The 16,472-nt window shown below is 40.4% G+C and overlaps 1 protein-coding gene across 2 annotated transcripts; it reads left to right on the top strand.

Moving 5' to 3' along the window:
* The first annotated feature begins 9,621 nt into the window (after positions 1 to 9,621).
* Positions 9,622 to 11,842, top strand: pfdn4 (prefoldin subunit 4). Of its 2 annotated transcripts, none has more exons than XM_023834910.2 (4): positions 9,622 to 9,779; positions 10,319 to 10,426; positions 10,562 to 10,702; positions 11,488 to 11,842. In XM_023834910.2, the coding sequence occupies exons 1-4, from the start codon at positions 9,681 to 9,683 to the stop codon at positions 11,617 to 11,619; spliced, it is 480 nt and encodes a 159-aa protein (XP_023690678.1). In that variant the 5' UTR covers positions 9,622 to 9,680; the 3' UTR covers positions 11,620 to 11,842. The 2 variants fall into 2 exon arrangements, with proteins under 2 accessions (XP_023690678.1, XP_072569729.1); XM_072713628.1 differs by lacking the exon at positions 9,622 to 9,779 and adding an exon at positions 9,955 to 10,151.
* The last annotated feature ends 4,630 nt before the right edge of the window (positions 11,843 to 16,472 follow it).

Here is a 16,472-nt window from a genome sequence, read left to right as displayed (position 1 = left end):
AATTTCACCATCTGGAAGAACGACATAAAATGTTTGGCCCTCCTCAGTCCCATTGAGGAGTGAAGAGAGAAGATACAAGAAACACGAGATACGAGCATCACTGTGAGGTATCATATGAGAAGCTGCCATAAATGTGTCCGTCATCCTCCAAACCAGCACTGTACATACATTTTATGCATTTGAGTTAGCTAAACTTTTTGCGTGTCATCAGCTGTTTTTGAAAACTCTCAATAACTACCAAATATTTCTCATTTAATTTCTTATGTGAACCCACAATATATCAAAACCACAATGGGGAACATCACAATGCAGATGGGATGACTGTATTAGATATAACATAAGTAGAGCTTCAATTTTGTGGAGATATTTTTTCACCTATATTTCAGTCCTCCATCAACAAACACTGGATTTCCAAGTTTGGCAGTTATCTTAGCTGAATTGCCAGTGAATATTATAACTTTGGTAACAGTGCTTATGCCCACTGACTTTTTGGCATATTTAGATGTACCAGGCAATACAGCAAAAAGTCAGTTCTTGACATGAAGACAGTTTGCTATGAGCGAGTTTTCACTTTCACACATGCTCACAAAGAACAAGAAGCTGTTTTTTTCTATACCTTATAAGGAGTCCCAAATGAATAAGTCAACTAGTATGGATTATGAACAGTGTGTACCTCCAGGGGCACAATAAGCTGATTTTGGGGGTGGTGCATGGCTTACTGGGTTAGCAGGCTGTGCCAGTCATCAGAAGGTTACTAGTTCAAATCTCCAGGTCAGCAGAGTAATTTCACTGCTGGGCCCTTGAGAAAGGCCCTCAACACCCCCATCCTGACCTTCAAAACAAAAAAAGGGAAATGTTGCTTTGGATAAAAGCTTCTCCTAAAAAATAAAATTAAATCTGTAAGGGAAAACTGCTAAAACTTGCCTTAGCAGCTTAGAAGATCTTATATCACAAGGGGAAAAAAAAGGATTTGTTATACGTACATTACATTAGCTGGTGGGAAATGGAACAAACACACGGGGTAGTTCTGTGACTTCATGGTGATTAATCTCCAGTCCTGTGCTATGAGTTGACTCAGCTATTGAAGCCCATCTGGCACTTATTAGACTAATTATCCAGTTAGGATAAACAGAGCGAGGTACTAGTTGACACATCACCGCATCAGTGGACTGAAGAGACTATTCATTTTTATTTTCCATCCCGTCTATCCTGTGTTTTAAACTGCCACGTTTTCCTTTAAATGGGGCCAAAGATCTGTTTCATGTTGTTTTGCCAGGAAAGTCTGGTGGTTTTTGGAAGCAAAAAAGTTTGTTTAAAGATGCTTAAAAAGTGTTCAGATAAAATACATATTGCTTACCTGACAAGCAATACATTTTTGTAGCACGTCGTCACATTTACTGAATGATCCTTGAAGGTGTGAGATGGTCCTTTTCATTACATGCCTATGAGTCAAATTTAAAGAAGAATTTATAGTAGGAAAAAAAACTTAAATCATTATTAAATAATATAGCTTGTATTTTGCAAGTAACTTAGATTTTAAAAAATAATTCAGAGTTTAAATACCAAAACTTGCAGTTTTATTAAATGTCACCGATTGCTAATGTTGGCTTTCACGTTTGAGGTCAAAATAAAACCGACGATTCCAGAGCATGTGAAAAACTATGTAGATGTGAAAGAGAGAATCAGTGCTTTGGCTATTACTTTAGTATTCTATTCCGAGGCCATTCCGAGATGGAGAGCCTGATCACGGCACACTGAGGTGAGCATGGTGTTGTGGCCTAACCCTAACCTCCTCAGCAGTCCTGAGTCAGTGTATTTGTGTGTGGAATGCCGTGAGGCCAAGCCCTATTGTGACATGGAAATGCTGGAAATTCTTGCCTGACTGATACAATGTAACATTACAACTGCGCTCAGTGGGGGTGGAGGTAGCCCTGTGGCGTGCGTGGTTGCCCACTGAACTCCATTGTTGGCAAAAGGAGCAGAAGCAATGTTGGAGAACACAGAACCCATTAAAACAACGTAAATCAGAAAAAAATCCTTTACACAGAAAATAGTTTCCCCATATAATTAAATTTCAGATTATAAATACACTCTTGTGGCCAAATATTCCATAATTCAGGCAACAAGTGACGCAGTGCAAGAACTGTCAGATCCTGGATGTATAGAACTATCTATGAATCTTATTGTGCACATTAATACAGTGTGAACTCTGCAACTTATTAAAAAGGAAAAATTGCACTACGCTTAACCTAAAAGTTTTGGGGTATTTTTAAATAATGCACACAATTAATAAATCCTGCTATAAGAGTTCATCAAAAAGGCAACATCTGCTTATATTTGCTGTGGGCGTTGCCGGTGTTTGTGCAATGAAACCTGAAGCTTTTTCTCTGACCTACTATGTTTGGTTATTCACCTGTGTACGGATTAACTTCCATGTCTGTCACAACTCACACATTTCTTACAACATGGGTGAAAAAAAAATGATTATGAGTAATACCATGTGAAACTGACTCCTTTTCAATCTCGCGCTGACTTTTAATAACAGACAGCCTGAGAATAATTGCCGTCAAAAGACTTTTGTCTTCTCACTATTCTTGGCAGCTGAGGCAGCCTCCGTTAAAATCTTGTCCTGAAACAAGAAAAAGCAAAATACGTAGAAGAACTGTAAATTCAGCCCAGAGGAATAGAATTATTTGCGATGATTTGTCAGTGTGACAGCAGCATCTTTACTTGAACGGAGCTCAACAGCGGTACAGTATTTATGTTTGCAGCCCTGGCAAGCTGGTGAGACACATCCTGTCCCCGGTGGGAAAAAAAATAGAGTTCTCTTTGCTGATCGCTGCAGATATGAGAATGAACTTCCTTGGCTGGTACGCCAACAAGCCAACTTCAGGATGGCCGTATGCCGACCATCATTGTTTAATTCACCCATTTCAAGAACCTCCGGTGCTATTTTCAATATACAGTAGGGCTAGCGGAGCAGAGTGGCGCCACGTGAAATGATTACGGCTGTCAGCTTGGCTTCCTCATCACCCCGTGGATGAGCTCCACTATTTACTCAGAGGAGCTGAACTGGGAGTGGTAGAACTTTGGTCTTTAATAAGCTAAGGAGAGACCAAAACTATAAGCTAGGGAATAAAAATGACTGGGAATTTTCATCCCTCGTCTGAACTTTATCCGTCTTTGAGCTGCTTATCCTGAGTGTGGTTGGGGGGGGATACTGAGGCTAGGAGGCCGGTCTACTGCAGAGAATACATAAACACACACTCACTCACTCACTCACTCACACACACACACTCACCCACTCACACACACACAGGTTTGTAAATATATCTTTGTGGGGACTCTCCATTCATTTCTATGGGGAAAACCCTAATCCAAATATGACGACCTTAACCACTATCTAGCTGTAACCTTAACCATAAGTAAGCAAAGAAAATATGGGACTTTTGGCATTTTTAATTTTTTTATTGTATTCATAGATCATTGTGGGGACCTAAAAAATGCTCCCAAAAACGTCAAAATAAGTTTTTAATCACATTGTGGGCACATTTGGTTCCCACCATGTAGTATAGACCTAATCCACCCCCCTCCAGACACACACACATTATGCAGTTGCACACCCATGGGCAGTAGATTGGCCAAGCAACCTTTGTTGGCCTTTTAACCTTTGGGTGTATAAACTGTCAGTAATCCACATCTAATGGTTCTTATAAACACCTCATTCGTGTAAAAAAAAAATTGTAATAGATTTAATTATGCAATATTAATAAATCATTTCCAGATATACTTAATTACTTCAAATGAAAAAAAACTATATTAAGACCTTGTCTATTAATTTTAACTGCATAATGAAGGAGTTAACATTTTTGCATGGATTTACTAAAGATTTATTTCTTTGAAATGTTTTAGGATGAATTACATAACTTTTTTTCTAAAGTGGAACCACTTCTAAACAGATTAAATCGATTTAAAAAAAAAAAAAAAAAAAAAACGTACTGATAGTTTTGTCTGTCTAATCTGGAGAGGATCACAAACCAGAGCGCTAAGCCGGTCCATCAAAGGTTTTCAAACATATTAACCAAATCGGGAGAAGAAAAAAACAAACAGAAATTTTACTACCTCTGGCCTCATTTTTTTCGTGTTTCACCGGATTCCTTCAGAAGAAACGTAGCTTATCTATCAACTGAAAGTTGTCAGATCAAAGAGATGTTCCACAAAGCAGAGGCATGGTAAGAACTGCAATAATAAGCATATGTATGAGCAAGATAACCCTAGTAACACATTAAAAAGAGAACACCGAGTAATAATATTGTTTGCAAATAACTGAATAGATAATATAGCAATATGTACAAAATCACAACACTGCGGGAAAAACCCTAAGTATTCTACAAATAGCATTAAATGGACGCATTATCATAATAAAGTCATCCGGCTGGGATAAATAGCCTAAACGAGGAAATGTAGGCATCGTACTGCTGCTGGTGCTTTGGGACAGCAGAAGGGTACAGTGTGTCCATTGCATGTTTCTGGCTGCGTCGTGGCTGTGGACAGTCTCTCCGCGCACCGGGGGAAGCAGCCGCCACCTCCCCGGTGAATCTCCCGCTGCCGCGTGAAGCAGCTTATTTATACTGACGGATCCTCCCAGGAACCGACTCTGATCCGCACTCACGTCGACTCTGGGCGTTAATGAAAAGATAGCGGCGTCTCGTACGTGACGAAGCCCACGCCACAGACGGGGAAGACCAGAAACTGAAAACAAAGCTTTCCTGAGATGTTATTATAAAAGCAACGTGAGGTGCAGTCTACGTATATGTGCGGATTAATATCTGGCACCAGTTAGGGGTCTCACTAAAGCCCGCTAATGTGATCAGCGAGGCCGGTCTGTGCACAATTTCAGTTTGTTTCAAAGGAGGCATCTTGCTTGTTTAGATTTTTCCACTCGTTGTGCAGAATTAGCGTCAATAGTTTCCTACAGCTGGCAGTGTTTTCAAAATCTCTATCCCCTGTAAATTATTTAGAATAAATCACGTTCTTAATTTTTATCTTAACCGTTTTACCACTGTTTAATCAGCAAGAACCATGTTTTAGTTTATTTTTTAAATGTGGCTGTTACAGCATCTTCGTGGGCTTGAGAAGCGGAGGAATCTGCTGGATTAAGCTCCCCTTTCATGGGATTAAATGTGTGACATATGTATTTTTGAATTACAAAGTGCACAGATTTGTTTACATTTGGTAATGGTGGTGAAGTGGCCTTCCTGAACCAAAAGACACTATCCAGCTGGGAAATGGTCAGTGAGGACTTCTAGAAAAGTTCAGTGTTGGTCAGCTGCCTTACGTGAGATTTTTAGTTTGAGACAAGCCTGCACACACATGCAGATGCATTTACTTGTATGTGGGTTTTGCAAACTACCCGAATATTTTTGATGTAGCTAATTTTAGGTTTATAATGGAATAACACAGATTTGCTGTAAGATTTCTTGCACGAGCATGAGATTCTGAATGCGTGAGTGTCATGTCAGATGCGTGAGAGTTGGCAACTGTGATAGCTGATCACCTTTGCTGTTGCATCATATTTCCAAAGTGGGCTAGTGAAATTGTACCGTACAGCTATATTTGTACCATACGTATATATATGCACACACACACACACACATTTATAATACAGTACAGTTTGTTTAGAGTTTACAGAGCCAAGCCACGGTCCAAGGCACATTTTCCTTTTTACTGAGATAGTGAGGGTAACAGGCAGATGTGTCGTCCTTTCATGGAGCTCAAATTGAAGTTCTGCCTTCTTGAGCAGTACCCTACCCACCCAAATGCCTACATTACCCCTTTGGGCCACTGCTTGGAAGGTTGCCATGCCCTCCCACCCAAATGACGGTCCACACATCTGGGAAAGACGGACATCAAGCTCAGCCAATGAACTCATCCCCCTGTTGCCTTTCTCCGCCCATAGTAGGTGGCCCCAGAATCTTTATCCTCTTAGTTAAAAAAAAACAACAAACAGAAGGCTCTTGGCCGCTACAATGTGTCACATAACAGAAATCTCTGTACTGGTTCCAGGACAGAGTAGAGAGTTGTGGTGGCAAGAGGGAGGAGGGGACACCCATGGATCCAGCATTTCCACGTGGGGGCTGCGCTCTGACCTTCATCAATAAAGAAGTATTGTTTTCTTGGAGCAGATGCAAACAGAGTGAAAGACAGCGGGTCATAAATCAGGCAAAACACCTCACTGAACGAAGCTGCCCCATTCAAACACAAGCTCTTATCAGGAAGCCAAACCCACTGCAGCAATTATTGCCTTTCGGTGTTATTGCTTTTACACCTATTTGAAAAATTTGTCATATTTGAAAAAAGCAAAAACAGATCTCCAAACGATCCCTGTATGTTTATGCAAGAGATATTAATTAGCTCCCCTTCTTTTTCTGACATTTAACACTATAAGATTTTCTTTTTATTAAGTCCTGTTACTGCTTCATTTGTGTTATTTATTAATCAAAACCAGGGGCCATTCTGTGACATAGAATAACATGTATTTTTATGACAAACTTTTCATGGTAATTTGCATGTTAAGAATTACGGCATTTTATTTCATGCTGCACTCTGGCCTATTGATCATTTTGGTAACTGGTTTCTAGCTGCATGAAAAGCGTGTTCTGCTGCTGCAAATGAACTGCCAGAATAATCCTTCATTCTTCTAGCTAGTTAATACAAAGCTGAAAAAACAACTGATCGCACTGGCAATATCATGACTACAGATGAAGAAGGATGAGAATTTGCTAAAACACCCATATCCTCTCAGAAGCTTATAATATTAGGGGTTTACTATGGGAGGACCAGATGAAGTGTCCTGGGTTTAAGGGGGATTCACATTAAGTGAAATACTTGCAATACATCCTTCCCATAAGGCTGGTTCTCAGGAGTTCTGCACCTGAATCATGCTGAGTTTAATTGCATTGATTCAAGGATAAAAGCCGATCCTTGTTCAAACTGGATGCAATTAAAGAAAGCCATTCTATGGTGACAGCCTTCACGTCCAGCGAGATCTGTAATTCTGTGTAAGTCTAATGCTGGTGGTGTGAATGTTAATATAGTACTCTCTGTCTGATCGGTATCAGGCAAAATATATTCATGTATAAAAATGCATGAATGAACCCACACAAAGCAACATCTTTAATTTACTTGATTAATTGCCGATTGTCACAGTTCCTGAGGGTTTGGTGAATAGGGAAGGAGAAGATTGAACAAGTGTGACTCACACACTAAAGCAGAGTTAGGCTGCTCTCAAATCCCACTTCAGATCCCCACTAAGATATCGCTCGTGGCCACCTTGCTTTCCTCTATATCTCCGGTTAAGGGAATCAGTGAAAAATAAAGGTTCATGTCCTAAGTCACGTCAAACACTAGCCTTTGCAAAACCAGATGGCAAACCAAGGAGTGGGGCATCAGCTCCATGGCAGGCCGGCACATCCTCCCTGACAGAGAAGGGCATCAGCTCCATGGCAGGCCGGCACATCCTCCCTGACAGAGAAGGGCATCAGCTCCATGGCAGGCCGGCACATCCTAGACAGAGAAGGGCATCAGCTCCATGGCAGGCCGGCACATCCTCCCTGACAGAGACGGGCATCAGCTCCATGGCAGGCCGGCACATCCTAGACAGAGAAGGGCATCAGCTCCATGGCAGGCCGGCACATCCTCCCTGACAGAGACGGGCATCAGCTCCATGGCAGGCCGGCACATCCTAGACAGAGAAGGGCATCAGCTCCATGGCAGGCCGGCACATCCTCCCTGACAGAGATGGGCATCAGCTCCATGGCAGGCCGGCACATCCTCCCTGACAGAGAAGGGCATCAGCTCCATGGCAGGCCGGCACATCCTAGACAGAGAAGGGCATCAGCTCCATGGTAGGCCGGCACATCCTGGACAGAGAAGGCCCAGCAAACTCACTTCCTGTAGTGCTTTAGACAGGCAATACAGCCCCTTCTCATCCCGTCCACCTTTTACAGAGACACCATCCTGAGTGTCCTTACAGACTGTACAGACTGCCTCGGACCGCCAGGCCCTCCAGCGGGTCGTTTACAATGTCCACTGCCTCCAGAGGATGGCTGGCATCACCCAGAACCCCTCACACCTCTCTCAGAAACTCTCTGCTCCACAGCTGCCTGCTAGGAGGTTCTGCAGCCTCAAAGCTGGAACAGCGAGGCTTAAAACAGCTTTTTTTTTTCATCATATCATCTTGACTCCTGAATGGCCCCTCCCAGTAAAAGATTGGGTCTGTTAAAAGGACTAATTACTCTGGATTCAAAACTTTATATTTAAATTTTACTTACAGTGCAGTCCGCTTCCATACCAAACTTCTATACCAAATTACAGAATCAGGTGGGTAACTGTAGCTCTTTGTCCCTGTCTTGATGTCCATGTTGTAAAATTACAACACACAAACACACACACACACAAACACACACACACATAAACACACACATATACTCATTTACACTGTAAAGAATGACGGTTCGGCTCAGTGTCTGACTCCACACATCATATATCTGAAGCTGACAATAAAAGATATTTTGACTTTTTGACCTCACTTTGAAGTCAGTTACTCAAGCGCAAAAAATTTGGCTTTAATTGCTATGTTGCATTTTAATAGGAAGAAATTGAAATGTGCGTTTCAGGTATCTGGGACTGGGAATCTCACAAAATCAGTCATTACATGTAGCAACTAATAGCTTGCCAACCCCAAAATGCCTTGCAAGGATGTTTGCAGCCCATAAGACATACTGCCAACATTTTTTGAAGTGTCTGTTTAAATGCTGAATAAATAAATACATGACCAAGGGTGGAACTGGTCAAAATTATAATCCTTGCCTACGGCTCAGTTTTATGCTCTTGTGTGGGATTCTGTCATTGCACAAAGATTATATTTATATTAGTTTCAGGGGAAAAAATGATTTCTGGGTGCAGCTGTGTGAACAATGCCTGTGCAATTTAAACAACAGCTGCTTTGTACAGTATGGCTTTCACAGAGCTTCCTGAAAAAAGTTAATGAATATTATTACCATTGAAAACATGAGTGTTGCCTCTGAAGAAACCCACAAAAAGTTCCACACATTCTTTAAGAAGGACCATCAAGCAAATTATTCTGGCTGTCTCACTCAGCCTGCAGCGGTTGCATTACTACTGTGGTTGTCATGGCAACCTTGACGTCTCCCATTCTGTTGTTTTTAGTTATATACAATATTCAGAAATTTTAGTAGTTCTATATAGTATCTTGTATTATTGAATATAGGAAAAATAATAAGGGAATTTCTTTAAACATCACATGGACTTTGGCAAAAATTTACTTTAGAAATGTGGAGATTTTGTTAATTATTTTCTTATGAGTATTCACGAGGAAAGAATGTTATCATCTCAAGTCATAGAAGCATAATTTGACCTTTGGACAAGCGTGCACAAAATGTTACGTAAGTGACATCTGCTGGTCATGCTGTGTTGCTACATTTTTTGGCGACGCATGCTTAAAGAATCACGTGATCACTGCTAATGCGCCTTGAATGGAAGCTACCATGTTTTTGGAATCATTTTCTTAATTTATAATATATTAAGCGTGTATAAAATAAAAATTAAAATAACTAAAATAATTTTATACATACATATATACACATATTTTAAATAAAATGCACTATACATTGAAAATTCATAATCCACTTGTAAAACCCGTAAAACAGAATTGGTTTCTCTCACAGAAAATGGCAGCCACCATGAAGAAGAATGTTGTAAGTTAGCGTCCCTGTTTCAAATATTGCAAGCTTTTCAGTGTAGTTTAACAAGAACCTTTTAATCGTATTGTGTACATTAAGACTAAGGCAGGTTTTTTGCGTTGTATTTTTTGGTTTACTGATCATTTTGATAGCTAGTTACTTATTGTACGAAACCATGCTCCGCTGCTAATGAACAACCCGAATAATCTTTCATTCATTTATCCATTAATTACATAGCGCAAAAGCAAATAGTTTGTTTATTATCTGATGTCACTTACAGTTTGTATAGCGTCATCATAACTTGCTATCTGTCGTGTATCTTTTTACTTCACACGATGCAGACATCATCTGTCCAGTGACGCGGGCGACAGGTTTATGTCTAAAAATGTAACTGATTAAACATTTAATAATAAAGTTTAACAAACATTACTAATCATAAGTAATAATAACCGTTAAAACCCCCCAGCTGTATCAAGGTCGATTGTTCAACCACTACATCTTACCGCTTAATTATATCTCGTAGAGTGCTGTGTTCATATGTATGTGATTTGTAGGCGGTGGAAGATGTAAACGTTACCTTTGAAGACCAACAGAAGATCAATAAGTTTGCCAGAAGCACAAATCGTATGACAGAACTAAAAGATGAAATTGAAGCAAAAAAAGTAAGCTCCGTTAATTCTTGATTGTTATAAACGTTATGTGTTGTTATAATATTATTTCTTAAAATTATGAATGAAATACCAATAGGTTGATGGCTGCACTGTGCTGTATTTTTTCATATCAAATTTTCTTATTAGAAATCGCTACAAAATTTGGAGGATGCCAGCGATGACATCATGATGTTAGATGACGACACTTTGCTCATCCCGTTTCAAATTGGGGATGTCTTTATAAGTCATACTCAAGAAGAAACACAGGAGATGTTAGAAAATGCAAAGGTATGCTTTCTCTGCTGTGCGTAATGGTTATTTTAGGTATTTATGGGAAGTATGCTTTTTGTGCAACACAAGTCTGAGATGTGATTGCTGGGATTTAAGTCTGAGTATCGATGTTGGATTATTTTTTCAGTTAATACTAAGCCCCAGTCAGACTATAATAACAAGCTGTTTAATGGGGTGCCACAGTTGCCTCACACCTGCAGTGATGGGGTGAGAGTTCCACTCCTGACTGTGTGTTCAGTTGACATTATCTCCCAGTGTTTGGGTGTGTGTCCTCCTGCAGTCTTGAAGCATACTGCTAGCTGAATCGGTGCTTCTGTGTGCTTCAGTGGGGTAGCATTCTGTGCAGTGTGCTGTACGGTACTGGATAAGCAGTGATTGGTGGGTGTCTTGTTGAAATGCCTGGATCTGGAAATATCATTTCTACAGCAAACTTAAGCAACACATGCTGTCTTAAAATGACTTGTCTGATATAAAGTTTAATTTGGCAAGTAAGGATATTGACTGGGCTGAAGAATTTAAAAAAATAAAGTCATGTATGACAGCAACCAAGACGCAGGCTTGGAAGGACGGGTAGCTTATCTCTGTCAGCTTTGTCTCTCAGTAAAACAAGTTTGTTTCATTTTCTCTGAAAGAAACAAACTTGTTTTTTTCTGAATTCGAAGTGTAATACTTAGTTACCCCCAAAAGTTGTAACAATGTTAAGTTGTTAATGTGGGGTGCGTGAGATGTGACATGTCCACACATTCTATCCATCTTAACCTCCTTATGCTGCTGTTCTATAGGTATTATTGAAAGAAGAGATCAAGGCACTTGAGGGCCGGGTTTCATCAATACAGGGAGTCCTAGCAGATCTGAAAATCCAACTCTATGCCAAGTTTGGGAATAATATAAACCTGGAAGCAGATGACAGCTGAATCCATGATAGGCGAACACCTTTATGGCATTTGAGAAACTTTCCATGAAAATCACAGTTTGGCGCCCCCTGCAGGGCTGTCCATTAACCTGCCAAATCTGTTTATTAATGTAATTTCTCTCTTAGGGTAATTTATCTGCATCTTAATTTCTGTCATGTGTATTACCAGATTATTTGTGTAAACATCTGAGGTTTATTGGATAAGAATAAATTCATTCTGTGGAGCCAGTCTCTCCTGTCATTTTGTGGTTTAAGCCTTCGGCTGTGAATTAAAATGTGCATTATGTATGGAGAGTGTCCCTACTGTCTATAGATGAGTAGCTCTGCCTCTGTTTGCACGTTACATTACACACATGCATCATAATGAACTTTAAGGGTAACCGTAGACCCAATAAATAAGCACATGCACAAATAGATAAATGCATAAAAATAAACTTAATTGAATTTGCGTGGCACGTTATAAAGCTGGAAGGCACAATATGAGCTGACAAAATTTCCATGTTGTCACGCTGGAGGCAGGAGACTGGCGTGCTGCTTAGATTTCATGGCACATTTAATTAGCTGGAGACACCAAACGAGCACTTCAGGTTCATTTTCACTTTGTTTCAGACAGAAGCAGATTTTCGGTTGTCTCTTGGCATTTAGGGATTAAATTTGCATAAGTACGGAAATTAACAGTACTTAATCTATTTGAGCTGCAAACATGAATATTGCCAGTTTCATCTGGCTCGATTATTTCCTGCATACACTTTTAAGTGAACATTACAAGTATTTTGCTAGTCAGGGCTTCCAGTCATCAGTTCCCAGTATACCTTCGGGCTGCCCACTGCACAGTATCTACTGTATTTTATTAACTAAAGCTCTTTGCCACAAAACTAAATTTGCCATTTCTACATCTAGCTCAGTAGCGATTATTTTAAGTGTTAGAAAACCTTTGCACAGTCGCAAGCATTCAGGACCAGAAGCAAAGAAGCTGAGACTGTTGGTAAGTGAATAACAGTATGTGACCCAACCAGAGGATTCGGCACAGGTGTGGCATATAAGGAGGGATAACTAAATGTAGATACCTGTTAAAGTACAGTAATGACAAATGACCTGATTCTGTTTGTTCTGTGAGACATGCCGACAGCTGGACCTAGAGGGACATCTTGACGGACCATGAATCTGCTTTGATCCAAGGTGCCGTGGATTGAGAAAAGATACACAACTATACATCAGCACTACTGATAGTAAACGACCAACCTATAGAATGTGTTACTCTCGTCACACTTCCGCAACTACAAGGTGCTTCTGATCTGGCTTGGGATGAACATGTCAGTTGAAGCATCTCTGTTATCCTCTGCTGTATGATTCATGGGTGATACACTGAGATGAGATTACAATCTCATTGGTCATAGCGCAAGGAACAGTTATAGATGGAATATATATATATATATATATATATATATATGACATTTAAACACAACATACTGATGGACAAAGAAATACAATTATTGACATTTTTCAGCGAGTGCAGCCTCAAATTTACTGTCTTAGCATGGAAAATTGTGTAGGCATTCCCTTTGATGTCCTGCTACAAGTCTACAAATTATTTGCAAATATAGTTCTGGATCTCTTCATGGTCTGTGTTACCTAGAAAATGTATCAAATATCCAGAGAATGCACAGCCGAAGTATTGCTGTACCATTGGTGTAGCCCATACAAGGCTGGGCAATCTTGATGACTTGTGAGTGGAGTTGACATTTCAAAGATCCCGTCAGCCTTATACAGTATATGAGCTTCATGCAAAGAGAAACAACAGCAGAACTCCGTTATTTTTTTGGTAAGGGGCTACAAACTGACTGCATCATTTTAGCATCATGAATCATGAATTAATGTAATAAAAATAAATAATTTGGTTTTTATATTCTGATGTGTATTTAATTGTATATTTCTGACACTGTGATACAGTCTGATGTCCATGTTTTTCTTAATCTTGCAATGATATGTAATCCTATATGTATGGCCATCAGTATTTATATTTTTGCATTTAAAATAAAACTAAACTCAGATGGTATCAGTATTTGTGACTAAAATGGGCAGTTTTTTGAGAATGATTTTTACAACTAGTATTATTTTAACACTGAAATAACTGTTTTGGTAAATAAGATAAGAAAATGACTAATTTCAGCCATGCAGACGGTTTCATTCCGTTCGTTTAAAACTGCAGATTAAAGCCGCCCAGCATCATGCAACCGTCCAATGGGATTAGAGCTGTGAGTAGCCATAGAAACACTGCTCCGGCAGACCTTGAATTCTCCAAATATCAGGAACATTAAGCTGCTTATAAAATGTGGTGAAGCTGCTAAGCAACTAGCTATAACTTAATACCAATAATGACAAAATTGCACTGCGCATTATACAGTAGCTTGTTTAATATAGAGGTGGATCTGTATGAGGGAGGTAGCGTGTCAAGATATGGAAGAATGTCTTCCTGAGATATGTATGAAGGAGGCATTCTGTGTTAGAAGAATGTCTACAATGAAGGTTACACTGATTACACTTCATTGATCTACATGGGGAAATTCTTTTGTTGTCTCCCGTCTTGCTTCCTGTAGATAAGGGTAAGCTTGGTTGTGAAGGGCAGCCTCCTTTAGTGGAACCCAGAGAGCTGGGGGTTAAGGACCTTGCTCTAAGGCAGGGGTGCCCAATCTTATCCGCAAAGGGCCGGTGTGTATGCGGGTTTTCGCTGCAACTCCCTAATTAGGTTACTAACTAGAGGGCTGATTGGCTGAAGAATCCTCACACCTGGGTTTGAACAGCTGACCTACAGGTTATCCCAAAAACCCGAATACACACCGGCCCTTTGCAGATAAGATTGGGCACCCCTGCTCTAAGGTATGCCAAAGCCAGGTTTGAACCCGTGACCTTCTGGTCACAGGCACAGAGGCTTGTGGAATGTAGTGGTGCTGCAACAGAACAAATGGAAGAAAGTCGTGAGAGAGGTTTTTTAGGTACACCATCTCAGACAAGTATTTCTATGTTAGAGGAAGCTCTCTTTTATGAAGGTTTGGCCAATAATGTTGGTAGGTCTAGATCTGTATACAGATGGTGGCGTTTCTGTGAAAGGTACAGTATGTCTGTGTGAGAGTCCTTGTCACGCAGTTGCTTGTGCCGAATGCATATAATCTTTGTCAGATTCTGTGAACTCACTTAAGTCTTGAATAAACTTGACTCAACGGATTCAGAGTCCTTCAGCTGGTTTTCTGCCTTAGCTAACCATTGTTGTACTGTTTGACAGTGATTCTTTGTAAACAGGTCACAGTGGTATGTGTATATGATCACATTTTCCAAACCCAGGTTTTGTATCCGCTGTACATGCATTTGGAATGGGTGTATAGCAGTGATCTGGGGTTCCATAGTACATCAAGCACAAAACATAGGACTGTGTGAAAAATGGGCTGAGCACAAAATGGGCTGGTGTGCAGCTCAGTGGGTTGGGAACCTGCGCATATATTCAGAGGCTTGTGGGTTCTAATTCCATGGCGGGTTATAATAATCATATCAGTGTTGAGCCCTTGTCTAAAGCCCTTAACCAATTGTTCCAAAAAAATTGACTAAAGTTTCTGCTAAATAAATATGTGTTTTTACCTCTGGTAGGAAAATATGCATGCTGGATGTATTTCAGGAGAGTTTTCCTGAAGCTATAGCAATTTAAATTTCATGCAATTACCGAGGCTGCATGGGACTGTTATATAATCACATCATGAAGCCTATCCAGGACCTGCCCAGCACTGGCACTTGGTGCAATAAAATCTGCAGTAACCAGCATCAGCTGTGACCTCAGTATGTAAGTCTCTGGATTTAACAGAGAGACATCATCCCAGTAGGTTTCACACAGTATTTGAGACTGACATTGGCGTACCATAAATTGTTAATGAACAAGCCTAGCCCACCTCAGATTTCCTTTGCTCTCTCCAAACTTGAGTGAGGACCGGTAGGCAGTGCTCTCCTCCATCCTCCTGTTGCCTCAGACCACCACACTGAACATGATTCCCATTTGTCTCCTTTAAGGAAACTGGACTGAGAGTCGCAGGGCCTGTGCGTGTTATTTGTAATTCTGCGGCTGGGCTGGCCTAAGGCTGGGCGATATGGCAAAATATTTTATCACGATATTTCCCCCCATATCAGTCGATATCGATTATTATCATGATATAATTCAAGCCATAGTTTTTCATTATTGCTCCATTTTTGCTTAAATTAGAATTCAGAACATGGAAAATGACAAATGGACTGCACCTGAAATCTAATTTTAATAAATAGCACTAAAAAATCCTGGGAGCATGTTTGTTGGTTTGTTGCTCGGTTTTTCCTCTGTCTGTCACTCTGCTTGATCCAGGGAACAGGTTTGATGCTGTTGGTAGAGTTACCGTAAGTCCTGTATTTTACAGGATCCTCCATTTTGAAAAATAAAATGTTGTGTCTAATTTATGAGCCACATTTTGTCCCACATATTATGACAATTAGTATATCATTTATGTATCCCAGCCCTAGGCCAGCCCAACCCTTTTTGGGCTCCTAAGTAAAACGTGATTAACCAAGTTGTCATTTGTCATCTTCCTCCCCATTCTGACTGGCTGATCTCACGGGGGCCCCCTGGTGGTGACTGGGCCCTAAGCTGCATACATGCCTGTGCCTTGGACTGGCCCTGATCTGGGGGCAGGGGCATAGGAACCCAGGGGAAATGTACACCCCAGTATTTCATTTGGCTTAATTTGTCCCCACCAATAATTGACCTGTACACGTGTCACCACACTTACGTTAATACCCATAAGTACTGATTAATTATACATCTGTCAGGTACATCTGACCAGA

The sequence above is a fragment of the Paramormyrops kingsleyae genome, chromosome 6, assembly GCF_048594095.1.
Source record: "Paramormyrops kingsleyae isolate MSU_618 chromosome 6, PKINGS_0.4, whole genome shotgun sequence".
NCBI lineage: Eukaryota > Metazoa > Chordata > Actinopteri > Osteoglossiformes > Mormyridae > Paramormyrops > Paramormyrops kingsleyae.
Note: the sequence above shows the minus strand (reverse complement) of the source record. Positions and strands in the feature narration are given on the sequence as shown.

Excerpts from the sequence above, each read along its gene's own strand:
- pfdn4 (XM_023834910.2), top strand. The coding sequence starts at position 9,681 with ATGCACTATACATTGAAAATTCATAATCCACTTGTAAAACCCGTAAAA. Across the intron at positions 9,780-10,318 it reads CCACCATGAAGAAGAATGTT|GCGGTGGAAGATGTAAACGT; the intron begins GTAAGTTAGCGT and ends TGTGATTTGTAG. Across the intron at positions 10,427-10,561 it reads ATGAAATTGAAGCAAAAAAA|AAATCGCTACAAAATTTGGA; the intron begins GTAAGCTCCGTT and ends TTTTCTTATTAG.